Source organism: Callospermophilus lateralis, chromosome 18, assembly GCF_048772815.1.
Source record: "Callospermophilus lateralis isolate mCalLat2 chromosome 18, mCalLat2.hap1, whole genome shotgun sequence".
Taxonomy (NCBI): domain Eukaryota; kingdom Metazoa; phylum Chordata; class Mammalia; order Rodentia; family Sciuridae; genus Callospermophilus; species Callospermophilus lateralis.
Genome location: NC_135322.1, coordinates 41,930,214 through 41,958,129, shown reverse-complemented (window position 1 = coordinate 41,958,129; position 27,916 = coordinate 41,930,214). Strand labels below are relative to the sequence as shown.

The following is a 27,916-nucleotide window of genomic DNA, read 5'->3' as shown; positions in this document are numbered from 1 at the left end:
CCGGCATAATGAACTAAAGGAAGCCTGGCAAGCTCTTGGGCGCAGGGAGTACTCAACCAAGATACGCTAAAATAAAAGGGTTATCGATTTTTTTCTCCGGGACCTCTGCGGAAGTCTCGCCGCTCCACTCCCGGCCGCCAGGGGACGCTGTGACGTAGCTCAGGCACCGAGCGCGGCCGCTCTAGCCTCACCCAGGGAAGTCGCGGTCCTCACCTTCTTCAGGAGCCCGCGCCTCTGTGTCTGCGGCCACTTGCCCTCCGCTCTGTCTTGCGCTACCTACTGCCCTCTTGCCATCCACCATGGCCCTGCTGCACTCCGGCCGCATCCTCTCCGGGGCCGCTGGCGCCTTCCATCCGGGCCTTGCCGCCGCAGCCTTTACCAGAGCCAGGTAAGCGCGAAGGGATACTGAGATGGAGCAGGACAGGCCTGCCCAAAGTCAGGGGCGCCGTAGGTCATCTAGCCCTCCCCGCTTCCAAACTCAACACACACACACACACACACACACACACACACACATCTCCCTTTGTGCAACCTCCATGGTTTCCCTTCGCTGGAGGCTGAGAATTGTGTGTCCACGCCTCACAGTGATCCTCAGAGCCCCACGTCCCTTCTCTCTATTGCACCAGGCATCGCAGGAGAGCGAGCCGGCGCAACGCTCTGAGAAAGGAAGTGTGGCCCTCTGCGGCACCCGGACTCCCATTCAAGGGAAAGCGCGGTGGGGGGTGGGGTGAGGGGGTCCGAGATACCCAGTCGGCCGGGTGGGGGGCGGTGCGGGGCTGGATGAGCATGCTTGCTGCGGCGCTCGGGCCAGCCCCGCACCGATTGGCTGTGGCGCCGGGGCTGCCTCGCGCCGATTGGCTACGGCCCTGGGGGGCGCGCGTGCCCTTGACCGGCTGCCCTGGGGGGCGGCCGGGCGCACCGGTCTTAGCCTTGCTGGAGCCGGGGCGAGTTGAGCTGGACAGGGCGGCGGCTGGCTGCTGCCTGCGTGCCAGGGGGAAGGAAACGTCCTGGAGGAAGGTGCCCAGAGTGCCGGCTCTCGGACCTTGCTTTTCTCACTGCATCCCGTGACCTTGGCGTGCGGCATCCTCCAGTCGGTTTTACCACCTGTGTCCCGGCTGACCCTTTTGGTCTTTGGATGGGAAAGGACTGAAGTGTAGTGTACCCCCCCCCCGCGACTTTTTTTTCCCTAAACCCTTAGGAGGTCTGGCCGTAGGGAATCCACAGTCTTCCCATCTCTTCCATCTCGCTGTGCTCATTCATTCCGTATTTCGTAACCCCAGTTTCTCCAGGCGCTATTCCAGATAGATGCTGGCGATACAGCCGTGAACAAGTTAGAGGTAAAGACATACTTCTCTCCAAAAATGACAAGTATGTAGTTTCAAATTGTGATATGTAGGACAGAAGGAAATTTCAGAGCATAAAATAAAGTAGGAATTTCTAACTAGTGGAAACCTGATCCAGGCGATTAATTCACACAAGCCGATTTGGGGCTGCCACTTTTAAGTACTACCTAATGAGGAGCCCAATCTTAAAACCACCTCCAAGCAGATATTAACTACCAGAAGCCTATTATACGTTCTTTGACCTTTCGTTTGAATATATGCACAAGGTCTTTAAGTCAGCAGAACAGCCTGTCCTTTCCAAAGCCCCACACTCTTGGCAGTACAGTTTTGCCCTGGCTTTTCCACGTTCTTCTTCTCTCTCTGTTATTTGGTTCCTTCTTGGCTCGCTGTCAATGTGTGCTCTTTAAGCTTACCTACCTAGTGGGCCATAATTAAGAGTGATTTATGAAGAAAAATTGGGGAGCAAAAAGAAATGCTTAAAACTCTAATTAAGAGAAAGTCCATTTCACTATATGGTAATCTTAAAATAACTCTATTTTTATGGGTTTGGCTGGATGACCTGAGCTCTAGAACTAAAGTGCTTGGTGAAGTTCTCTTTTTGGTGTGACGTTTTAGTTATTCTTTCCCTTTTGAGAGCTGGTTTTTTTTTTCTCTTCTGCCTTTTCCCCATTAGAGTGCAAGTTTCATGAGCCAGGTGACCCTGCCCACACCTGTAACTTTAGCTTTTCTGGAAGGTGAGGAAGGAGGATCACAATTCTAGACCAGGCTGGGCAACTTAACATGATTCTCAAAAATTTAAAAGGGGAATGGAGGGTATATGAGAGCAGAGACCTTACCTACTTTGTTCAGTGTGGTATCACAGAACTTATATAATAGTGCCTGGCAGGTCTTTGAAAGTGAATGTTCAAATCCTATTTTTAAAACAAATATGGTATAAATGTTGAATTTTATATCAAAATCTAAACACATAGGAGGCCCATATGCTTCAAATTATGGAACAAAAAAAAGTCTTAAAATATTAGAGTATCTGATGAGGAGGAGCTGCCATTCAGATTTAAACAGTGATCTAGGATTGGGTGATAGATGCTCTGTCTGGTGGTTGTAACTATTCAAACAAGGAAGTGAGATCCTTCACTCCCTCCACAGTGGAAGTGATTTTTACTTAAAGCCAAATGCTAGAAGTGGTAAACATTAACAATTCCCACTTAAAATTTAAGTGGAAAACCCATTGAAGTTTCTTTTATTTTATTTTTAAGATTCTTTAAAAAAAAAACTCATTTTAATACGATAAAACCTAAAACCTTGGCAATTGATATTCAGAAGAACTCAGGATTTATCCAATGAAATACTTTTCATACTCAGATCATTTATGTGAAATGCTTTCTAAATTTAATATTTCATTTAGCCAAATTGTTTAAAATGAAAACAATGAACATAACTTTTGTGTTGACCTATGCATAGTGACATACTAATGTATTTTTATTTATAATGATTTGTATTTATTTGTGGTGCTAGGGATAGAAACCAAAGCCTTATGAATTTTAATTCTTATTATTTAATGTTTTTGTGAAATGACTGAAGGACCCCTTTGAAAGGCAGTGTGCAATAGTGGTACAAGAACCAGTAGTTAAAAGATCACAATTGTTGTATGATTTGTGGCTTTTTTAGCTCTGTGATCATGGGCAAGTTAATTAACTTCTCGTTTTAAAATAAGAAGAATGTGAGGAAATGCATTTTTAAAACCAGAGCACTGGATAGGCTAATATCTCCAAGAAATGCAAGGCATTTGAACTGGAAATGTTTATCTGAATACTTTGTACCTAATGTCTTTTGGTTGGCTAGTCAGTATTGCTCAAATATTGTTTGAACTGGTCAAACATTGTTTGAGGCTTTGTGCTTACGTCCAAAGGGCCTTGATAGGAATCAGTTTGTAAGCCATAGGTTATCAGCATCAATTTTATCTCCAGAGCACACTGTTTCATCTAGTGCAATTTCTTAAACATCTGCATAGTCTTTTGCATTTTAAGGAGTGGCATAATGAAGGACATAGAGGACCTGAAAAATGATTACTAAAGAAGAGCTGATCAAATTGAGTTATTGCTGCTCCTATATACAGAGTGCTTAAAATTCAATATTTTGACATTACTTTTAGCATTATTCTTAAGAGACCAGAAGACTGAAGGCAGTAGTTTCTGAGAGAATGGATTTATATGCTGAACATTTTAAAGAACTTGACAAATAAGTGCTTTTCACACGATTTAATGAGAATGGCTGGACTGGGGTTGTGGCTCTGTGGTAGGTATATGTCCATCTACAACTGAAAATATAAGAAAAAAAAAAGAAGAAGAAGAAGGATGCCTTCTGTCCTTGTGGCTAGGGACAGCTCTGTCATCATTGTATAAGAGCCTTGGAGGCAGACCACCTTTTTAAAAATGAAAGTTACTGGGCTGGGGATATAGCTCATTCCGTAGAGTGCTTGTCTCATATGCACAAGGCCCTGGGTTCAATTTCCACCACAAAAAGAAAAGAAAGTTACTTTCTAGAAGTTGCTCTTTTATAATCTAATATGCCCTTGACATTCAAAGTATTACTTTCACTCAGCAGTTAATGACAGTGATATAGATAGGCAGATGGCTACATGTTTTTTCAGGATCTGAATTGTGGATAAGAAATAACCGAGGTTTTCTTCAGGCCCAATTTAGAAGTTGTTTCAAGGTATCTGTGTTTCTTACTATTGTTTAGGTGCTAGAAATGGCCAAGCAGCCTGAAGCAACAATTAAAAAGTGGGGGGAAGTGGGGATTTTGAATTCTGACACTAGAACTTGTGAGGGGGAAGGATGATTATGATAATGTCTCCTGAAACAATTGCGGGGGGGGGGGGTAAGTAGAAGTAATTGAAAGGCAGAGAAGACCTGCACTTGATTGTGTAGTCCTATGACAATATGTCTCTTGAATTCTCAGCTGTCCTCATGAAGCTCCAAATTAGTGGTAGGGTAGTTGCAAATGAAAGTGCTGTTGTGATCTAATAACAAAATACTTGCTAACATCAAGCACTTGTTGTGTGCCAGCCTTTGTTCTGAGCTTTTTCATGCTTATATCCACCCTGCAATATAGGGGTACCATTAGGACCCATTTTATGGACAAGGAAAGATAAGACTTAAGAGGAGTCATTTCATTGCCTTCACTCATTTAGCTGGTAGGTGGCTGAGCTGCTGTTTGAATCCATGCAGTTTTCCCAAGGCAAGCTACTAAAGGAGACCATTAAAAGAAGTAAGCATCTGGGTGTGGTGGTGCACAGCTGTAATCCCTGCTACTAGGGAGGCCAGAGCTAGAGGATTGTAAATTCAAGGCCAGTCTCAGCAAAACTCTGTCTCAAATTTTTTTTTAATATTTATTTTTTAGGTGTATGTGGACACAACACAATGCCTTTATTTATTTTTTTTATGTTGTGCTGAGGATGGAACCCGGGTCCCGCGCATGCTAGGCGAGCGTTATACCGCTGAGCCACAGTCCCAGCACCCTGTCCCAAAGTTTTTTAAAATTAAAAAAAAAAAAAAAACAGACCTGGGGATGTAACTGAGTGGTATAGTGCTTGCCTAGCTTGCATGAGGCCCCAGGTTCCGTCCCCATTACTACCGTTAAGTAACAGAATTAATTGTATATACCAATCACAGCTATTGACTCTAAGGCAATTCCGAACCCAGCACAAGAGCATGAATACAACTCTGTACTGCCACGTAATACCTGCCATCCACGTGCCTCATTGGCTTGGTAGAGATTAGGTAGATGTTTACCAAGAGAACAGGAGCTGTTCAACCTGAGTGATTTGTACCCTTGCTTCCCGAGCTTTCACTTTCAGTGCAACACCAAGCTCTTTCCCATCTTCAGACATTATTCTTAAGCCTCTTCCTAGAATGGCCTTTTCCCCTTCTTTTATCCTTAGCATTCGCTCATGGGTCACCTCCTCCTGGAAGCCTTCCTAACCCTATACTCTCCTCCCTTTCCTTAAGCTCTTAAGTCCTCTCCTCAGGCTCCTATAAACCATATGCAGTGCCCTAGGCCTCTCCTTGTCTCTGTGAATCCTCTTCTCCTCGCCCCCCTCCTCCACCACACACATACACTTCTAACCTGCATTGTTTCGAGCTCCCTCAGCTCCCTCAGCTCCCTCCTGGCCATCCCCTTGGACTGCCCTGGTGGTAAGGGATGATGATTTTACATTCCCAGCTCTTCGCACATGTTAATGCACACAAATTTGGGGTTTTTTTTTTTTTGTTGTTGTTGTTGTTGTTGTTTTGTTTTGTTTTGTTTTGTTTTTTGCATTTTGATTTTTTGTTTCAGGTTTTGTACCAGGGATGCTTAATCACTGGGCTACATCCCAACAATTTTCGTTTTTTATTTTAAGACAGGGTCTCCTCAGTTGCTTGGGGCCTGGCTGAGTTGCTGAGGCTGGCATCGAACTTGCAATTCTCTTGCCTCAGCCACCTGAGTTGCTGGAATTATAGGTTTGCACCGCCACACACACTCACCCACAAGTTAATGATTAATCTAGGAAATCTGAAAGACTTTGTTTTTGTTTTTTGTGGTACTGATCATTGAACCCAAGGGCGCTTCACTATTGAGCGACATCCCCAGCCCTCTTTATTTTTTATTTTTTTATAGGGTCTCACTGAATTACTGAGGCTGGCCTCAAGCTTACAGCCTCAGTCTCTGGAGTCATTGGGATTATGGGTGTGCACTACAACACCTGGCAAGATTTCATTTTATGTAATATGAAACCATGTAAAAAGCTTCTTTCCTATTTCCTCTGAAGAAAAGGAGTAAACTAATCTTTTTAGCTTACAGCTAAAGCGCCTCAAGACCTTTTATTTATGTGGGCATAATATTAATATTTACCATATTACTTTGCTCAATATTTAACATGAGGTAAAAATCTTCATGGTAATAGTTTCATATATTAATGTATCTATTCTGCCAGAAGACTATTTGAAGAAAAGCCAATACTCTCTAGGGGCCCTCTGGAAAATATTAAAGATAATTTCAATGAAAGTCTGAAAATTTTGTTTGAATTTGATTTTTTAAAAAATTGTTATCTGAGGGGCTGAGGTTGTGGCTCAGTAGCAGAGAGCCTGCCTCACACATATGAGGCACTGGGTTCCATCCTCAGCACCACATAAAAATAAATAAATAAAATAAATATTTTTTTTTAATTGTTACATGATATTTGGCCACTTAATTAAGATAGGATTGTGAGTTCCTGAGAAATAGTCAATCAATGGTTTTCTATTTAACCAAAATGACAATAAATTTTTAAAATTAAACATAAAATTGGGCACCTTTGGAAGCCTGAGAAGGAACATTAGCTCTTTCATGCATGAAGCTCTGGGTTCAAGCCCCAGCACCCACTGCAAAAAAAAAAAAAAAAAAAAAATTTATTTATGCTAACATAAATAGCAGTTTGCAGTGTTTTCATCATTGCTATTTTCAAGTGACTCAATGATAAGTACAACAAAGTTCTTGAGTTTTAATTTCTAGTCTAATAAACATAATTATACCACACATAAATAAATGCTCTTTGAGGGGCTTCAGCCACAGCTCAATTGGCTTGCCTTTGTCACTCACCCGAGCTCCCACAATGCCAAGGGTTTGGGACCCTGCCAGCCAAAAGCCCAGGCCAAAATCCAAAAGACTCAGGCTAGGGCTTCAGCTTCAGTTCCTTCTCAGGCTTCCAAAGGTGCCCAGGCTCCATGGTTTCGGCCTCTGCCTGCCAACCTGATGGCAGAAAGACTGCTGTAACCCAGCGGCTGCCGCCTGCATGGTGCTGATGCCCTCTTGTGCTGTTTGCACAAATGAACTTAAGGCAGAAAAATAAACAAACAAAAGCTCTTTGGAGTCCTCAATAAGCTTAAAGAGTATAAAGGGATTTAAATTCAAAAAAGTTTGAGAACAACTGCTGCTTTTTTTCCTTGGAAAACAAAACACAGTCGTGTTTCTCTATCACTATTGATCCTAGCACAGTATGTTCTCAACAACATATTGATTATCTTTTAACCAAAATAACTTCTATTTCATAGAGAAAACTAAGTAGGGAGGCAATGATGCCAGCCTCCCGCTAGTTTGCATTTTAAGCAGCTCATGAACACACTGAGTACAACTTTCACAGCCACACACACACCTTCTATTCCCTCTGATGTAACAGACCATATTCTTATAATAACTCACAGCTACCCTCCCAAGAGCATGTAAAAATAAGCAAAAAATATATAAACTTTAAATTATGCTTAGTACTCAATGTGCCTATATCCTGTCTTAGAAAGAAATTATCTGAATATCCGTTGATTAGTTAAACCATTAATTAACTCATTCTAATATTAGTCTAAGATTTAGTTACCTAAAGAAGCCTCATGTGGCAGCTTACCCTTCTAATCCCAGCAATTTGGGAGGCTAAAGCAGGATTATAAGTTCAAGGCCAGTCTAAGCAGTTAAGTAAGACCTTGTCTCCAAAAAAAAAAAAAAAAAAATTTGAAGGGCTGGGGATGATCAGACTTGGTGATGCACACCTGTAATCCCAACGGCTTGGGAGGCTGAGGCTGAGGCAGGAAAATCTCTAGTTCAAAGCCAGTCTCAGCAACTTAGGCACTTAGCAACTCAGCAAGACCCTTTCTCTAATAAAATATACTTAAAAAGGGCTAGGGATGTGACTTGGTGGTTAAAAACCCCTGGGTTCAATCCCCAATACAAAAAAAAAAAAAAAATTACCTAAACGATCTTAGAAATTATCTTTCAGCTGACATTTTATAAAGTATAATTACTATTCTCCAAAAAATCTATAACCCCAGTCTAATCTTGAGAAAAACATCAAATACCAATAGAGGAATATCCTACAACATACAACCTGACGGACATTCTCCAAAACCATTCAAGGGCATCAAAAAAAAAGAGAGTCTGAAACTATCACAGCCAAGAGAAACCTAATGAGACAAGACAACTAAGTGTAGTGTGGTAAACTTGAAGGAACTCTGGAACAGAAATAAGTAAAACCTAAGAAAATTTGAATAATTAGTGGACTTAATAATGTATCTTTATGGGTTTCTTAATTGTAACAAATGTCCTATGCTAATATACAATGTTAACAATGGGGGAAACTAGGAGTGGATGAAAATTATGATTGATTTCCTATAAATATAAACTTGTTCTAACAAATCTATTAATAAGAATAGAAGTAGCTGGGCACGGTGGCACATGCCTGTAATCCCAGCAACTTGGGAGGCTGAGGCAGGAGGATCACAAGTTCAAAGCCAGCCTCAGCAGATTAGCAACTCAGTGAGACTCTGTCTCTAAATAAAATATTAAAAAGCGCTGAAGCTGTGGTTCAGTGGTTAAGCACCCCTGGGTTTGATACCCAGTACAAAAAAATAAAAGAAAGAGTAGAAGTATATAATTACTATTGAAATTAGAAGTTTGAGAGATTAATTGGTGTAATGCAAATTTATGTTTTTCATAATTTTACATTTATTTTTTTTTTAAACTGGGACAAACCCAGTAGAGCTCTAACTCTGAGCTACATCTTCAGCCATTTTTTATTTTGAGATAGAGTTTGACTAATTTACCTAGTCTGGCCTCAAATTTACCTGCCTCAGCTTCCTGAGTACCTGGGATTACAGGCTTGGGCCACTGAGCCCAGCAACATTGTTTTTCTTAAATGAATTCAGAAACACTTTAGGAATTCAAGTTCACATGAATAAATCTTTGATAATTTTAATTTAATGAAAACAGCTATGACTTTTCATGTTAAGTATAGTATAGCATTCATTTTATAACTCAAATCTTTTATTTGAGACATTTATCATCTAATTTATCTGTACTCAGAGATAGAAAGCATTTCACATCAGGCACTCAAAGTTTTTTTGTATTTTTTTTAATTAAATTAAAGTTCTGAATAACTTATAGATGCCAAGGTTATAGCTCTTCAGATACACTTTTGGTTATAGGACAACAGTAAACAAAACAAAATATTCAGGTCTGAATTTTTTTTTTTAAGCCAAAGAATTCCTAGTTGATTTAAGCTCCAAGTTTTAAAAGAAAACTAAACAAGAAGACCTAACAAAGCAGATCTCTGTCATTCTCACCCAACAGAGAATCTTTCTCTGCCGTCCTTCTACTGAGAACCTACTCATTGCTACTATAAAACAGGAACTAGTTTGTTGGCCATAACTGAACCAAAAATAAAATCAGAAGAGAGTGGGGAACACACCAGAAAAGTCATTTGAAGTTGAATTGTGGGCTGGTGTAACCCACTGGTAGAGTAGCTGCCGAGCATGTGTAATGCCCTGAGTTTAGTCTGGGGTCAGGGGGATTCTATTGCATCTTGGGCTTCACATTCACTCTGGGAGCCAAGGAAAGGTGAGATCCACTTCCCCAGCAGCACAACTCAGCCGGCCCAGTCAGGTGATTCCATTGGCATCCAGGGATGGTCTCTAAGACTGTTATAGAATGGTTGTTTTGTTTGGCTTTGCTAAGTTAAAATCATGACATACAAATATAAAATGATGACTATGTCAAACATTTTAACCCTTTAAGTATAATGGAACCAGTAGGATGTTATAACCATTTCATCCTGCCAATTTTAAATTTCTAAGCATCTTTCAACTCTCTCTCTCTCTGCCCCTACTGTCATGATCCTGGTTCTTGTCCTCATCTCTTTGTCTTAAACAACCAGCTTCTTTGTTGATCCTTCTGCATCCACTCTTACCACTCATGATTTAGTGCCCTGCTCCAAGTTCACTCACTTTGTCACTCCCCTCACATAATCACTGTCACCCTCAAAAAAAAATTTCATGTTTCTCCAGGTGTCACTACATCTGAGGCAGATCCCAGGGTGTTTAGCAAGCATCCCTAACCATGCTCTAACAGATTTGAGAACAGGACCAAACCCAGACCCCTCACAGAGGCACATGAGATTCTTGAACACCCTTTGCTTCTCTTGTTCCATCTTTTACCACTCTTAGCTTCTCACTGCCAGATGACTTGAAGTATTCTTTGGATGAGAATTCAGGTCAGGTTTAGGATGCTTTAAGAGCTTACACATGTGCCCCGTTCTCCCATAATAATCCGGATGCCCCACCTTCTGCATCTCATAGTATCTGTGTTGAAATTATTGCTCTCTACGTTTCCACAAAGTGCTCTGAAGTCTTCTGCATTCTTGGATTATCAGAACCTGTTACTGGACCCTGTGCGTAGTATGTAGACATTTGCTGAAATGGATCTTTGGCAGATCAAGGATGACTCTGCCCATGGGATCTCACTAAGTGACTGAGACAAGGTATTTCTCATTTCAGCTCTTGGTGGGCCCATGTAGAAATGGGACCCCCAGATCCCATCCTGGGAGTCACTGAAGCCTACAAGAGAGACACCAACAGCAAAAAGATGAACCTGGGAGTTGGTGCCTACCGAGATGATAATGGAAAGCCTTATGTGCTCCCTAGCGTCAGGAAGGTGAGCTTGCCATCTCCCTCAGCTGGTTAAGAAGAATGAACGGAGGGGAGCACCTGACAGCCACGGAAAGAGTACAGCCACAGCCCTGGGCTGTAGTTCCGGCATGAACTGTGTGCATTGCTTAGGTTTTCTGGTTTAGTCCTGGCTCTAAAGATGAGAGATACTGTAGTGCATGCCTGTAATCCCAGTGACTTGGGAGGCTGAGGCAGGAGGATCACAAGTTCAAGACCAGCCTAGGGAACTTAGTGACTCAAAATTAAAAAAGGCTGGGAGAAGTAGCCTTGTGGTAAGAGTACCCCTGAGTTCAATTTCCATTACTGAAAGAAACAAAAGGCAGAGGGTGGGGGTGCTAGAATCATACTGTCTTTTCCAAGATTTTAAAAACAGGCAGTGTTGTATTTAAATGTGAGGGTACACAAGAAGACCAAAAATTTAAACATTGTCTCTTGGCAAAAGGAAAATAGCCCTCTATACATGAGAGTTACTATTGTTATTTTCTGTTTCTCCCATTTTGTTTGCCTTAGAAAAACCATTGTCCACAGGTATGCGCTGTCCATCTTTCTTGCTGAACTACAGTTTTGTTTTTTGTTTTTTTTCATTCATTCTCTTAGTGACTTGGTTTCTATTTTAACTTTCATATAATTAACCCACTTAGAACAGGTTTTAAAAATTATTCATGGCTGAAATTGTAGCTCAGTAGTAGAATGCTTATTGAGCATGCACAAAGCCCTGGGTTTGATCCCCAACACCACCAAAAATATTAATTTATTTAATTTACATTCGCTATTGTTACAAGCTCCAGCGCCACCAAGCACCGTTGAACATTGCCTTATTAACACCCACTTCAGCCACGTGAGATGTAAAAACAGTTGTCCCACTGGGCATGGTGGCACATGCCTATAATCCCAGTGGCTTGGGGGGATTATGAGTACAAAGCCAGCCTCAGCACCTTAGTGAGAGGCCCTAAGCAACTCAGTGAGACCCTGTCTCTAAGTAAAATTTTTTTTTAAAGTGCTGGGGATGTGGCTCAGTGGTTAAGTGCCTCTGGGCTCAATCCCCCCAGTACAAGAGGGAAAAAAAAAAAACAAAACAGTTGCCCCTCTGTTTAACAAATGAGGAAAATGGGACTCAGGAAGGTTAAATAACTCATATAGTTGGTGAGGGACAGCCAGGCCTCTGACTCTAAAGCATGAAAATATGTGGCTATGACTATTAACTCTTGGAAGTTCCTAGACTGGCATACACCTTGAAATGCTTCCCTTTCATGTATTTAGTTTTGTCACCTTATATCTACTTTAGCTATTGCACCTAAACTTTGTTTTTGTGCATTCCAGGAATGGCATTTTATGTAAATGATTATCAGGAGAGACTGTATATCTATCCACAAAAAAATCTAGAACATAGCAAGACTTTTCTCAAAGCAAGATGACTTCCAGAATTTAACTGTAAAATATTAATTGGTAATCTTAGTTTCAGGTAGGAAGAAGAAACTAAACAGATGCATTCTTCTTTTATCTAGGCAGAGGCCCAGATTGCTGCAAAAAATTTGGACAAGGAATACCTGCCCATTGGTGGACTGGCTGAATTTTGTAAGGCATCTGCAGAACTAGCCCTGGGTGAGAACAGTGAGGTGTTGAAAAGTGGCCGGGTAAGCCAAGCACACTCTGGCATCATACAGGGTCTGCTTTTATATGTAACAAATTTAAAGTAATTTAAGCAAATTTATTAACAAATTTAAAGTAATTTAAACAATTTTAAACAAATAGGAAAAGATTTATAAGTGTGTGGTGATTGAGGTGGCTACACTTGCTATAAAGTTAAATTGGCAGTAACTAAAAAGATTTCATATAATATCAATTCTAAAAATATACTAATAATCCTAAAAATGATAGATAGGTTTGGCCCTACTTTTGCTATTAGTGTCCATGTATTTGTTCTTCTTACAGTAACTGTGCTTTAGAACTGCCTACCTGGGACTAGTTTTAACCCTATAATTAGTCCCCACACTGGTGTGCTAAACTTCCAGCTTAGATGAGAGAAGCAGGTAGAAACCACCCACAGGTGGACTGTGGGAGGCAGAACCGATCTGGTTTTGTCAGCATCCCTGTCCCAACCAGTTTGGGCATTGAAAGAAAGAAGAGCCATCCCTTGCATAAACAAATATGTAACAGATTGGGCACAATAGTACACACCTGTAATCCCAGTGTCTGGGGAGACTAAAACAGGAGAAACTCTAGTTCAAAGCCAGCCTCAGCAACTTAGTGAGACCCTGTCTCTTAATAAAATGTTAAACAGGCTGGAGATGTGACTCAGTGGTTGAGCATCCCTGGGTTGGATCCCCAGTACCCCCTCTACCAAAAAAAAAAAAAAGGTAACAGTGAGTCCCACTATTATTTGTGATTATAATACATTAATAAAAAATACAGGAAAAAATTTTAAAAGATTAAAAAATAAAAACAAAACATGTGACAAACAAAAAAGAGAAGACCACGCTCCCAGCATGTGAACTTAAGTGCATTGTGGTTTACTTTTTCTTGAAGAAAAACATGTGCTTTTTAAAGACTATATTTGCGTATTTATTTTTCTGGGTAGGCCTAGAAGGAAGACAACATATATAGGTTGGGAGTGTGGTCCAGTAGTAGAGCACTTACCTGGCATGTGCAAGACCTTAGGTTTGATTTCCAGCACCACAAAAAAAATAAATAAATAAAACATATAAACATTCTAATGTACTTACTGACTTGATTTTCAAAGAACGTTGATATTCAGAGTATCAGTTCATTTTATATAATTCTAGAGTAATAACATAATGACTGTTCTTGGTCTCTTATACTTTTTTGTGTAAATAATTCCTTCTGTATATTGGAGGAATTTTTGTGTTCTAGAAGTTTTCCATGTAACATGGATAGTACTACCAGGCCATAAGGAATTAGCTTCTCAAGAACAAAGGGTATTAAGCCAGGTGCTGTGGTGCACACTTGTAATCCCAGCAGCTTGGGAGGCTGAGGCAAGAGGATGGCAAGTTTAAAGCTAGCCTCAGCAAAAGCAAGGTACTAAGCAACTCAGTGAGATTCTGTCTCTAAATAAAATACAAAATAGGGCTGGGGATGTGGCTCGGTGGTCAAGTGCCCATGAGTTCAATCCCCAGTGCCCAAAAAAAAAAGCACAAAGGGTACTGACTAGACAGAGTAGATCCTCTCTGTGGCTAGCCACATCACTGACCACCGGCATCTCTCCAACAGTTTGTCACCGTGCAGACCATTTCTGGAACTGGCGCCTTAAGGGTCGGAGCCAATTTTATGGTGAGTCTGGAAACTCCTTTAGAAAAGAACTTTTGAGAGCAGCAGGGCTTCCTGTCGTGTGTATTTGACTGCTGACTCAGAAGTAAGTTTCCTCTTTCCACAGAGTTGGCAGATTTCTTTTTCTCTGATTTAAAAAAGAAAGTACTTAACAGGGCACCAAGAGCATTCCTGTAATTCCAGCAGCTCAGGAGGCTGAGGCAGGAGGATCGTGAATTCAAAACCAGCCTCAGCAACATAGAAAAATCTAAGCAATTCAGCGAGACCCTGTCTATTAATAAAATATTAAAAAGAGGTGGGGATATGGCTCAGTGGTTAAGTGCCTCTGGGTTGAATCCCTGATAACAAAAAAAAAGAAAGAAAGTACTTTGGAGAAAGTACATGGAAGATATAAGAATAATGAGAAATTCAGTTTATTGACCACATACTGTTACTAGGGAGCTTTGTATTTTTAACTCATTTAATCCCTGTAAGGGAAGTTCTGTTAACCCATTTTATAAGTGAAGAAAGTGAGGCCCAGATAGTCCTTGGCCACACAGCAAGGGTAACTGTCAAAGCCTGAGTCACCCACACAGTCTTGCTGCTGAGTCAGTGCATCTCTCCACCATAGAATTAAGCTGGGTTTCAGCAGAAAAAAGTGTTCTCTCAAGGAAACATACCAATGTTTTTACCTCTTTTTTTCCTTTATTTTTTCCATTCCCCTTCATCCCATCTCTTAGGAAAGATTTTTTAAGTTCAGCCGAGATGTCTTTCTACCCAAACCGTCCTGGGGAAATCATACACCCATTTTCAGGGATGCTGGCATGAAGCTACAGGGTTATCGGTACTATGACCCCAAGACTTGTGGTTTTGACTTCACAGGCGCCATAGAAGACATTTCGGTAAGTGTGGCACTCAGGGTGGGAAGGGTGAAAGAACAAGGCATAAACTTCCTTGTGGACGGGGCTAGGGAGGTGGCTCAAGCGGTAGCGCATTCTCCTGGCATGCGTGCAGCCCGGGTTCGATCCTCAGCACCACATACAAAGATGTTGTGTCCGCCAAAAAACTTAAGAAATAAATATTTTTTAAAAACTTCCTTATGGACATTTGATGTCTCCCAGCTGGGTCTTAATATCTTAAAATACTGAGAGGGAGCTAATTCCTAGAACTCAGGTTTCCTTTATTACTTACAAAATAGTGACCCCGTGGAACCTAAAAAGCTGCAAAACAGAGTCATCTCTTAGTTCCCTTTCTCTTTAGAAAATGCCAGAGCAGAGTGTTATTCTCCTGCATGCCTGTGCCCACAATCCCACAGGAGTGGACCCTCGTCCTGAACAGTGGAAGGAAATAGCGTCTATGGTAAAGGTGAGGAGAATGAACCAAAGGTGACAGTTCTGTTAAGTAACTAGCCTTGATTCTTGACTAAGTCTTAACAATAAGAGTTAATTAACCTTGAATCTGTACAAACTTTCTTCACATGATAAGCTGCCAGGAAGGGTCTCCTCATTTGCATAATTAGTAGTTCTATAATTGATGATACATGAGCAGTTTGAAAATAATTTTTGTTTCTCAGCCCAGATGTAGTGAATTCTGATAAAACCTGTCATTGGCCCATTTGCACAACAGACTGCTGGCCCAGGGTGTCTTCTGGTGGTGCCTGTGGCTGCCCTGGGCAGTGATTACTGGCACAGCCCTTATACTTTTTTTTTTTTTTTTCTCCCCTCTCCACCCTGAGTGCCACACTTACCACTTTTCCTTGGCTTTGTCATTATCACTCCCAGAGTGTAGCTGGCTATCAGAGAAGGCATCAGAATTCCTATAGAGGAAGGATTATTGTTATTCCTATTATCTTGTGTCCCCATTTTCGCTAACTTTTGTCAAATCTAAGCTGCAGAAGCCTGGCATAGTGGTGTGTGCCTGGAATCCCAGTGAATTAGGAGGCTGAGGCAAGAGATCACAAGTTCAAAGCCAGCCTCAGCAATTTAACAAGACCCTATCTCAAGATAAAAAAAAAAAAAGTCTTGGGATGTAATTCAGGGACAGAGCAACCCTGGGCTCAATCTGAGTACCACACATACACATAAACCTAAGCTACAAACAGAGTGAGACAAACAGCATGCAAAGCCATTTCAGAATGAGATGGTTCTAATGAGGCTACCCTGTGAGTCTGCCAGAATTAAGTTAATCACAGAAAAGTTTGGTCCTGTGCTACTAGACCAAAAATAATTACCCAGACTCCTCCATGGGCCTTAGAAGAGTCTTCTGTTTGACTAAGCAGCATTCTGGGTACACTTACATTAAGATTCTTTTCTTAATGTCTTTTGATTAATATGCTGATACTTAATTCTGGGAAAATTAAGACATCTTCCAAACTGCATCTGGTGAAGAAATAGGATTGGTTTTATCTGGGTAGAACAGGTGTGGTCCCAATAAGCACAAGTAACTACATAGTACATCTTCAGATGGCTACCTAAAGCTTTGGTCTTCTCATTCCTTCCCAGAAAAAGAATCTCTTTGCATTCTTTGACATGGCCTACCAAGGCTTTGCCAGTGGTGATGGTGACAAGGATGCCTGGGCTGTGCGCCACTTCATCGAACAGGGCATTAATGTTTGTCTCTGCCAATCATATGCCAAGAACATGGGCTTATATGGTAAGCTAGAGGACCCAGTGTGCTATATGTTCTGATGAACTTGAGTTTGGGTTGCATATGTATATATCCATGTTGCTCCTTACCTAGGGAGGAAAGATTGGTATAGTGGATTTTACAGATTTTTCTTTATCTTCTTCAGTGTCCTTGAATTCCTCCAGCTAAGAAAACTGATTACTGTTTCTCTAAACAAAAAGTAACTAATGCAGGAGCCAAGAAAATAGATAAAATGAAAAGAAATCTTGAATACTCAAACTTTCTGGTCACCTCAATTCACCATTCTGTCTGTTAAAAACTTTAATAAAAAAAAATTATTTTCATGGTCCCTTCTGGTGGAAACAGATAATATTCAACAAATTTAATCATGATTTGCTTTAATATATTAGATGGGAGAACTAGAAGACAAGATCCATTTTGTCTTTTCAGGTGAGCGGGTGGGAGCCTTCACCGTAGTCTGCAAAGACGCTGATGAAGCCAAAAGGGTGGAGTCACAGCTGAAGATTGTGATTCGCCCCTTGTATTCCAACCCTCCTCTCAACGGGGCCCGAATCGCCTCTACCATCTTGACTTCCCCGGATTTGCGAAAGCAGTGGTAAATATTCCTTGCCACTCCCCAGCCACCTAGGTGTTCTGACCACTGCTCCTTCAGAGCTAGTTTAAATTGACCTCTAGTGATACACAGAACCTTACAGGTTCCACATGTGAAAGGGGATAAGAAGAAAGAGAGAAGTGTGCACTTTGTCCATAGAAATAAGAAATTTCGTAATTCAGAAATACCAGTTCCTCTTACTCTCTCATCTCTATTTAATAAAATCTGCCTTTCCCTAAAATCAAGTTCAAATTGAAGTAGCATATATAGGAAAACTTCCTTCAGAAGATCATATTTTAGTTTTTGTTTTGCAGTGCTGGGGATCAAACCCAGGGCCTCACACATGCTAGGCAAGCATTCTACCACTGAGCCATCCCCAGCTCCCACATTTTTGGTTTTGTCCCAATAATACCTAGCATTGCATCAATATTTTTTCATATTTTTGGTTTTGATTCTCTGTCATCTAAGTCTTAGTACCTGTTCTCTAAATTAGTGTTACTTAATCTTTTGCGGGGGCAGGGGGCACCAGTGATTGAACCATGAGCCCCATCCCAGTCCTATTTTGTATTTTATTCACAGACAGGGTCTCACTGAGTTGCTTTGCGCACCGCGCCATTGTGGAGGCTGGCTTTGAACTCGAGATTCTCCTGCCTCAGCCTCCCGAGCCACTGGGATTACAGGCGTGCACTACCGCACCCAGCTTAATTTTTTTTTTTTAGTTGTTGATGGACCTTTATTTATTTATACACAGTACAGAGAGTCAAACCCCGTGCCTCATACATGCTAGGCAAGTGCTCTACCACTGAACTACATCCTTAGTCCTTTGTATTTTCCTTTTTTAATTTTGAAACAGGGTCTCTCTAGGGCTGGCCTGGAATTTATGATCCTTCTCCCTCAGCCTTCTGAGTTGCTGGGATTACAGGCATGCACCACTGTGCCAAGCAGATTTTTATCTTAATATGTGCATTTCAGTACATGTTTGAGAACCTATAGTGAATAAAGCTAACAGACACTGTGCTAGTAGATAACCAAAACACAGTTTGTACCTTCAGGAAGTTTAGAATCCAATGAAAAAGGTACACATGTAACATTGATAAGACAGAATGGAATAAATGCTGACTATAAGAGAGCTGCCGATTCAGGTGGAAGTTGAGGGTGTAGTGAGGACTGCTGTGTGAGCTGTGCTCAAGAGTGGGGGTTTTTTCCCTTAAAAGAAATGAAAGGACAGGGAAAATGAACAGAGAAGCCTCCCTGAGAAAAGGCACAGACAAGGGACATGCTTTGAACAGAGTGTGCATAGAAAGTTCCATGTGGTTTCTGTGGTGAAAGTACTGAGATGAAGAACATCAAAGCTGAGGGGTAGAGCCAACAAGGAGGCACCTTATTGATATTGTGAGAAGTGGGCTGCCGTTCAGTGTAGAGAGCTTGCCTAGCGTGCATGAGGCCCTGGGCTCTATCTCAACACCACAAAAAAGTAAGAGAAAATACAGATAATGTGTTTATCCTCTGGACAACAGGGAGGGTGGGGGGACTTTGCTATGGTAGCGCCACATGGGTCATACTCTTGGTGCCTTTAGGACCTGGGCCTTGAAGTGAATGGAGCAGGAAACGTACAATCATATGCCAATTGGAAAGAGGCCAGGGGTTCCACAGGCCCAACCAGTAATCACACACTAGAATTGTGCTACCAGCTTCTTGTTTTTTAGGAGAAATACAAATCTAAAATTATATGTGCCAGTTTTTTGTTTTGTTTTTCCTGGTACTGGAGATTGAATCCAGGGCCACTCAACCAAGGAGCCACATCCCCAGCTTGTTTTATTTTTTATTTTGAGGCAGGTTTTTGCTAAGTTAGAGAGGCTGGCCTCAAACTTGTGATCTTCCTGCCTCAGCCTCCTGAATTCCTACAATTACAATTACAAGTAGGCACCACTGCCCAGTGCAAGTACCCAATTTTGAAATGTTTCACTGGGTCAAAAAAACATTCCTAGGACTCTATATTTAGCCTTTTAATTGACAGTTCGTAAACTCTGTTCTAGCCATTGGGTAATATGGTCATAGAGAGATGGTTTAGGAAAGTGAACACATAACACCAGGAAGATAAACTTCATGCTTTTTCCATGGTCCAGTTAATAATCTCTGACAAGAATTTCCCACAACGCCATGAGAATGAAATAGAAGGGTAAATTCTGAGAAAGAAGAAGACTGTTTAGAATCAAGTGAGTGGTGCAGGGTGCAGTGGTCCTATAATCCCAGGAAGCTGAAGCAGGAGGATCACCAAGTTGAGGCCAGCCTATGCAACTTAGTAAGACCCTGTATCAAAATAAGAAAGGACTAGTGATGTAGCTCAACAATAGAGAATCCCTGAGTTCATTCTCCACTACCACAAAAAAAAAAAAAAAAAAAGAATCAGTGGCATGTGTGCACAGAAGAGGGCATTATCTAGTCCCCAGAACAAATTCACCTTTCTTCTCTTGTAGCACAGCACTGTTACATTAGCATTACGTTATGTGGCCCTGTTCCATAGCTGATTTTTTTACAGATTTGGCTCCTATCACCCTCTGTTAGCTTTTACAAGCAAGGACCATTTCTCAGTCCTCAGCACCTAGCACATGGCTTGGCTTGTTGTAGGTTCCCAGTGCATTGTCTTCATTGTGAAGCAGAAATGTTTATTCCACCCATGTAAAGAATAATGTCATTGGGGGCTGGAGTTGTAGCTCAGTGGTAGAGTGCGTTCCTAGCACATATGAGGTTTGATCCTTAGAGTCACATAAAACTAAACAAATACAATGAAGGCATGCTATGCATCTACAACTACAAAAAAAAAAGGAAACTTCTGGTTAAATACAGAAATTTTAAAAAAGAGAAGGAGAATAATGTCATATTTTGTTTAACCCATAGCTTTTGCCTCGGTCTTCCTAAGTTTTTGAGTGATACCTTTGCTTTCCTTAATATTCAAGTGTGTTAACTATTTTAGCTGTGTGATCAAAGAAGTACTATAATTTAAAACAGTGCTATAGCTGGACGTGATGTCACATGCCTGTATTCCCAGCTACTCAGGAGCTAAAGCAGGAGGATCATAAGTTCAAGACCAGTGAGAGCAATTTAATGAGACCCAGTCTTAAAATAAAATTTTAAAAAGGGAGATATATGTCAATGACAGAATACTTGCTGAACATATGCAAGACCCTGGGTTCAACTCCCAGTACCAAAAATTAGAAAAAACAGTGCTACAAAATAGTTTACTTCCCTGGCCAATGACAACATGTCTCCATCAAGGACTAAGAATTGAGGCAAACAGGAGAGGAACTCGGGAGGTAAAAACATTGTTGATATTTGGCAGAATGAGCTACCTCTTGGGGTCTCCTTGCAGGTTGCAGGAAGTGAAAGGCATGGCCGACCGCATCATTAGCATGCGGACCCAGCTGGTCTCTAACCTCAAGAAGGAGGGCTCCTCCCACAACTGGCAGCACATCACTGACCAGATCGGCATGTTTTGTTTCACAGGCCTAAAGCCTGAACAGGTGAGTGGACTCTAATTTCCCCACAGTTGACTAACGGATAGGTCCTTATAAACCAGAAGAATTCTGTGTAAGTTGCCTGCATGTTCAGGGTTACCCTGAAAATGTCTATTTTGGAGCCCTTTTAGGTGAAGTTAATATGTAGCTTTCATGTGTTGTTTTGGGCTTTTTTATTTTTGTTTCAATATTGGTGATTGAACCCAGAGCCTCACACATGGTATATAAGCACTCTACCACTGAGCTACAGCCTCAACGGGTTTTTTGTTTGTTTGTTTGTTTGTTTTTAATATATATACTGGGATTTGAACCCAGGGATGCTGGACCACCACTGAGCTATATTCACAATCCTTTTTATTTTTAATTTTGAGATAGCCTCACAAGGTTACTATGGCTGACCTCAAACCTGTGATCCTTCTGCCTTGGCCTCACAAGTCGCTGAGATATAGCATGCACCACCACACCTGACTTTTTTTTTTTTTTTTTTTTTTGAGACAAGGTCTCACTTAAATTGCCCAGACTGGCCTTGAACTTGGAATCCTCCTGCTTCAGCCCCCTGGGTAGCTGGGTTCACAGGCAAAAGCCAATGATGTTGATGTTTTAAGATGGAATCTTTCACTGTGTTGCCCAGGTTGGTCTAGAATTGGGCTCAAGTGATTCTTCCATCTTAGCTTCCTGAGTAACTGGGACTACAGGCATGCACCACATGCCTGGCCTGTTTTATTGCTATTGATTGCTTACTTATCTGTATCCCCCCTATAAGGCTACTTACTTCTGAGGCCCACATAACCCACCAGCTTGAGAGTTTTGAGGTTCTGGTGATGGAGTACAGGCCTGTGCATGCTAGGAAGCACTGTTCCACTAAGTTGCACCCCTAGCCCACCCAGAATGTTTTGATTGCTTGTGGCCACTGCTGGTTCTTCAAGGAAAGGTAGGAGAAATGGCTGTTCCATCTCAGAATTCATCATATCTTCTTCTGATTTTACTCTAATTTGGCTCACTGAATCTGGGAATGGGGCATAAGTGAGTGAGAAAAGAGAGCTGTTATTCTTTTTCCATTTAACAAGTTGGCTATTGGGATGTGCCAGAGCTGGGAAAATGCCCTGACGGGTATCCAAAATGTTTTCTTTCCACAGGTAGAGCGACTGATCAAGGAGTTCTCCATCTACATGACAAAGGATGGCCGCATCTCTGTGGCAGGGGTCACCTCCAGCAACGTGGCCTACCTTGCCCATGCCATCCACCAGGTCACCAAATAATTTCCTGGTGCGAGAACAGAGACAACCTTTCTGTCGTCAGCCCCTGCCGTTGTGTGATTCACATGCAGGATGAGGGAGGGTGGGGTGGATGGTGGAGAGGGTCATTTCTTTCAACCACAGTGCATAACACTTAGTGATTGGATGTGTTTCTCAGAAAAGAACATGTAGTGAGATAGGGCAGAGACATCCATGGCTGGTGTCTGGAACTCTGTGGCTTTAAACCAAACTCCCCCATCATCCTTTTATCTCCAACTTTTTTGAAAGAGTTTACATGTATAAGAAAGTCACAGTACCAAAAACCTGTCATGATGTTCAGAAGCTTTAATGAAGCACTGTGTGGTGGAAGGGGTTCCTTTACGGATCCAGCTTGAGACATAGCTCATGCTATAGGCTGAGTTGTCCCCCCATGGTGGAACATCCTATCAACAGACCATATTGCACAAATTGTGCTTTACGAAAACCAATGAGTCTGTTGCCACTGCAGCAAGGAAAATAATAGATGTTGTTTCCTGTCTTATTTAAGAAAATAAGGAAAATGTCTGTCTCTTCTTACCATTGCTGTTCTTTTCTTTAACACAAAGACCTATAACTAGCCTAGATTTCCATCCCATTCTATTGCTTGATTAACCATGAACCCCATCGTATCAGGATCTATTTAAGAATGGAGAATATAATTTTCTGCTCATGCCATACCCTCTCTTTCTTGGCAAAGAATAGTGGAGGGTAGGTGACTGCACTTTATGCCGGCATCCTCATCAGTGACTGTAATTGTCTCTTCCTGGGGTGCTGCCTCTGCCCAGCTGGACCTCTTCCTTCATTCTTTGTGGTTGTGCAGCCACTAACCTCACATCATGAGTCAGGCAAAACAGGTTAGGATCAGAAAGGAGATAGTCTGGGGTTTGTGTGCTGCCAGCCAGGCTTAGGCTTCACCCTTGGAACGATAACCACCATCTGCTCTAATCATGTAGACTTACTGCAGCTTGGTTTCTCTGTTACAATAAAATTACTGTAGCTCCAACCACCGTCTACCTTTTTCTTTAATGGGAGGAAGGGGTAGATGTCAGTGTATATTCTAGAAGTTTAGTCACATCCAGCTGACTGTAAGCCAGAGATGTGTTAGAGGTCCCAAATGATGACTCAAAGTACATCCTTTTCTTCATCATGCCATTGAGGTAAGCCAGCCCAAAGATGTCGAGAATGTGGGTGTAATTCCTTGGACCTTGTAAGACAGGTGGAGCCACACTCTGGATCCTATAGAGACAGGCAAGGGATGGAGGGGAGATGGCAGCTTCAGATGTCTAGGGGGCCAAGGAGATGATAAATAAAAATCGAAAGCTGGGGGGAAGATGATGGTTGGTAATCAGCCCTCATCCACAGAGGGAGGTGACAGCCGTGAAAATGAAAGCGCTCTGTTGTAGGTCCTAAATTTTAAAGGAAAAAAATGGAATTTTTTTTTTTGGAAGGTCTATTGATGCTTGAAAATTGGCAATGAAAAAAAAGGCAAATAATTCAGTGTTTTAAAAGTGATTTGAAAGCAAAGTCCAAACAGTAGATTGCCAATCTGCAAGCTCTGGTGTCTGCAGACGTCTAGCAGTGGCACCTGCTTGGCATCAGTCCTGCCTATAGCTATTGTGTCCACTTCTTAGTGCCAGAGGCCATTCAGGATGGGTCAGAGAAGCAATGGAGCAGGGTTCAGTCAGGCCCAGCAGCCATCTGTCAGGTTCTGACAGTTGCTGGGTAGGGAATGCAGGCTCAGCATGTGTTTTTCCCTTGCTTCACATTCCTGAGGGACAGTGCAACAGGCGAGTCACTCCTGGCCCTTTGCTCTTCTGGGTTCCTATTACTGATAGGTGAACGGGGTGGTGAAGGCGGCAGTGAACAGATTGACTCATTTGATGTCTTTTCAAAAGTATCTTAAAAGAGAAAATTAAATAAATGTATTAGCCACTCTGGAAGAGGAATACCTGCCTAGATTAGGAGAAAGTGCTTTAAATTCTCCCTGTCTGGAGCAAGTATGGCTGAAAGTTGGGTGCCAAGATCTCAACTAACTGGAAAAGAACTTCACAACCCTACTAATCTTGTTTTAAATATAAGGGTCATCAGCTCACTCTGCATTGAGCCCGATTCCTCATATGGTGTATGAACCCATACAAAAGTTCAGGCCATTTACCTACAACCCTTTTCTAGTTAACTTCCTAGTCCAGGTCTAAAGTGTCTAATGTTCTCCAACCTAATGGAGTCAGGTAGTTTGCCTGCTCAGAAAGAATAGCCATGCCTTTTATCATAATTTAAGGTAGATTAGTACCCAAATTGAGATTGTTCATTAAGAATTTTATTTGTTGTAGCCAGGTGCACCCCTAAACTACCAGCAGCTAGCTGGGGAGACTGGGCAGGAGGATTGCAAGTTCGAGGCCAGCCTCAGCAACTTAGTGAGACCCTGAATCAGAATACAAAGGGCTAGGAATTTAGCTCAGTGACAAAGAACCTCTGGGTTCAATTTTTTTTCCCAGTCTACAAGGTGATAACCAATTTTACTTATAAATTTTGATGCAGACATTCTAAGTAAAATATCAATTCCATGAATATATAAAAAGAATAACAAAAATAGGTTTATTATATCATCAATACATTATAAATAGGCACGTCTTTGAAATAGTTCTTTTCTCCTCTCCCCTTTTGCATTTCCAGCTGGGTTCAGTCACACACACACACACACACATATATAAAATTTGTTGCAGTGCTGGGGAATAAACCCAGGGCCTTGTACATGCTGGTCAAGTACTTAACCACTGAGCTATACCTCCAACCCTTTTTTTTTCTTTTTTTTTTTTTTAACGGTTGTTCAAAACATTACAAAGCTCTTGACATATCATATTTCATACATTTGATTCAAGTGGGCTGTGAACTCCCATTTTTACCCCGTATACAGATTGCAGAATCACATTGGTTACACATCCACGTTTTTACATATTGCCATACTAGTGACTGTTGTATTCTGCTACCTTTCCTATCCTCTACTATCCCCCTCCCCTCCCCTCCCATCTTCTCTCTCTACCCCATCTACTGTAATTCATTTCTCTCCCTTGATTTTTTTTCCCTTTCCCCTCACGTCCTCTTATATGTAATTTTGTATAACAATGAGGGTCTCCTTCCATATCCATGCAATTTCCCTTCTCCCTTTCCCTCCCACCTCTCGTCCCTGTTTAACGTGAATCTTTTTATCATGCTCTTCCTCCCTGCTCTGTTTTTAGTTGCTCTCCTTATATCAAAGAAGATATTTGGCATTTGTTTTTTAGGGATTGGCTAGCTTCACTTAGCATAATCTGCTCTAATGCCATCCATTTCCCTGCAAATTCCATGATTTGTCATTTTTTAGTGCTGAGTAATACTCCATTGTGTATAAATGCCACATTTTTTAATCCATTCATCTATTGAAGGGCATCTAAGTTGGTTCCACAGTCTAGCAATTGTGAATTGTGCTGCTATGAACATCAATGTAGCAGTATCCCTATAGTACGCTCTTTTAAGGTCTTCAGGGAATAGTCCGAGAAGGGCAATAGCTGGGTCAAATGGTGGTTCCATTCCCAGCTTTCCCAGGAATCTCCATACTGCTTTCCAAATTGGCCGCACCAATTTGCAGTCCCACCAGCAATGTACAAGTGTACCCTTTTCCCCACATCCTCGCCAGCACTTGTTGTTTGACTTCCTAATGGCTGCCAATCTTACTGGAGTGAGATGGTATCTTAGGGTGGTTTTGATTTGCATTTCTCTGACTGCTAGAGATGGTGAGCATTTTTTCATGTACTTGTTGATTGATTGTATGTCCCCCTCTGAGAAGTGTCTGTTCAGGTCCTTGACCCATTTGTTGATTGGGTTATTTGTTTTCTTATTGCTTAATTTTTTGAGTTCTTTGTATACTCTGGATATTAGGGCTCTATCTGAAGTGTGAGGAGTAAAGATTTGTTCCCAGGATGTAGGCTCCCTATTTACCTCTCTTATTGTTTCTCTTGCTGAGAAAAAACTTTTTAGTTTGAGTAAGTCCCATTTGTTGATTCTTGTTTTTAACTCTTGTGCTATCCTCCAACCTTTTTTATTTTTATTTTTTTATCTTTCTAGAGCTGGAGATGTAGCTCAGGGGTAGAGTACTTTTTTTTTTTTTTTTAAATAACCTTCTATACAGGGGTAGAGTACTTGCTTGGCACACCCTAGACCTTGAATTGGATATCCAGCATTGGAAAAAAAAAAATTAAAACTTCCCAAGTGATTACATATAGCTGATCAATGGACCAACCATTAAGAACTATTAAACTAAACCGTTACATCTAAATAACCAAGTTCAGCCCATTCAACCAGCTTGAGAATTTTGTTTTAAAACTTTTTCTTCAGGGCTATGGATATTTGTTTTTTTCTATAGACATTATTGTGATTTATTCAGGTTCAGTGGCACATGCCTATAATTCCAGTGACTTGGGAAGTTGAGGCAGGAGGATCATAGATTCAAGGCCAGCCTCAACAACTTAACAAGGCCCCAAGCAATTTCATGAGACCCTGTCTCAAAAAAGATCTGAGGATGTAGCACCCCTGGGTTCAGTCCCTAGTATGAAAAAATTTTATTTATTTATAGCTAGTAGTAACCGAAAGGCCAATATTTCTTGTTCAAAATGATACAAAAATGTTGAGAATACTATTTTTATTTTTATTTTTTCTCAATGATTGCAGTATTTTATATTTGTTTTAGAAAGTAAAAAAATTGGGGGCTAGAGATAGAGCTCAGTGGTAGAGTGCTTGCCTAGCATGCATGAGACCCTGTGTTGTTCAATCCCCTGCACTGGGGGGGGTGGGGATGGGGGGACAATTTCACAGAAAGTGAAAAATTCCCCTGGAGATAACAATTGGCTATATCAAATGGTCTTCCATTGATTTTCCTATGCAAACTTTTCGTGGTAGAAATGTACTTCTGTATCCTGATTTTTTCACTTAGCATATTATATACCTTTTCCCCATAAAATAAAAAGAACTCAAGTTTTTTGTTGTTGTTTTTGTTTTGTTTTGTCTTTTTGTTTGTTTTTTTAGAACCGCTTGGTGCATTGTTTAGCTTTATTGTAATTTTTTCAATTTCTTATAACAGTCTTTTTCCAGTCTTCAGCATTAGAAATAATGCTGTAGGGATTGTGGCTCAGTGGTAGAGCACTCACCTAGCATGTGTGAGATACTGGGTTCAATCCTCAGCATCACATTAAAAAAAAAATTAAGGTATTATGTCCATCTACAACTAAAACAACAACAACAAAAAGAAATAATGCTGTGGTAAGTAGGCTGCACATGTGTCAGTTGGTGCACAGCAAGTATAGCTGAAGAATTCAAATTAATTAGGGTTAGGGTTAGGGTTAGTGCTGGAATTGCTGAGGCAATAAGGTAAGTACATTTTGGAGATGTTGCCTCACTCTCCCATCACATATAAGTTGGTTTCCTTCTAGTAGCAATACATTATGATTGACTTTTGCTGATCTGGTGGGTGAAATTCTACATCTCAGTGTAGTTTTTATATGCATTTCTCTTGGAAGATTAAGCATTTATCATTCTACCTTTCAATTTTCTGTTGAAATACTGGTTGTCATCAATTTCAGGAGCTCTTAGGGATAAAAGCCATTTATGAAAGAATTGTTTTGATTCTTGCTTTACAAAAAAAAAATTTCGTGAAGGCAAATGTGATGGCACATGCCTGTAGCCCACTAGGGAGGCAGAGACCAGAGGATCATTTGAGCCCACAAGGTCAAGGCCAGCCTAGGCA

The 27,916-nt window shown here is 41.2% G+C and overlaps 1 protein-coding gene across 1 annotated transcript; it reads left to right on the top strand.

The window, feature by feature from the left end:
- Window positions 1-167: 167 nt before the first annotated feature.
- Got2 (glutamic-oxaloacetic transaminase 2) lies at window positions 168-23,143 on the top strand. The gene is made up of 10 exons (XM_076838710.2): window positions 168-388; window positions 10,679-10,835; window positions 12,355-12,483; window positions 14,078-14,137; window positions 14,854-15,015; window positions 15,374-15,478; window positions 16,615-16,765; window positions 17,189-17,354; window positions 20,722-20,872; window positions 22,003-23,143. The coding sequence occupies exons 1-10, from the start codon at window positions 300-302 to the stop codon at window positions 22,123-22,125; spliced, it is 1,293 nt and encodes a 430-aa protein (XP_076694825.2). The 5' UTR covers window positions 168-299; the 3' UTR covers window positions 22,126-23,143.
- The last annotated feature ends 4,773 nt before the right edge of the window (window positions 23,144-27,916 follow it).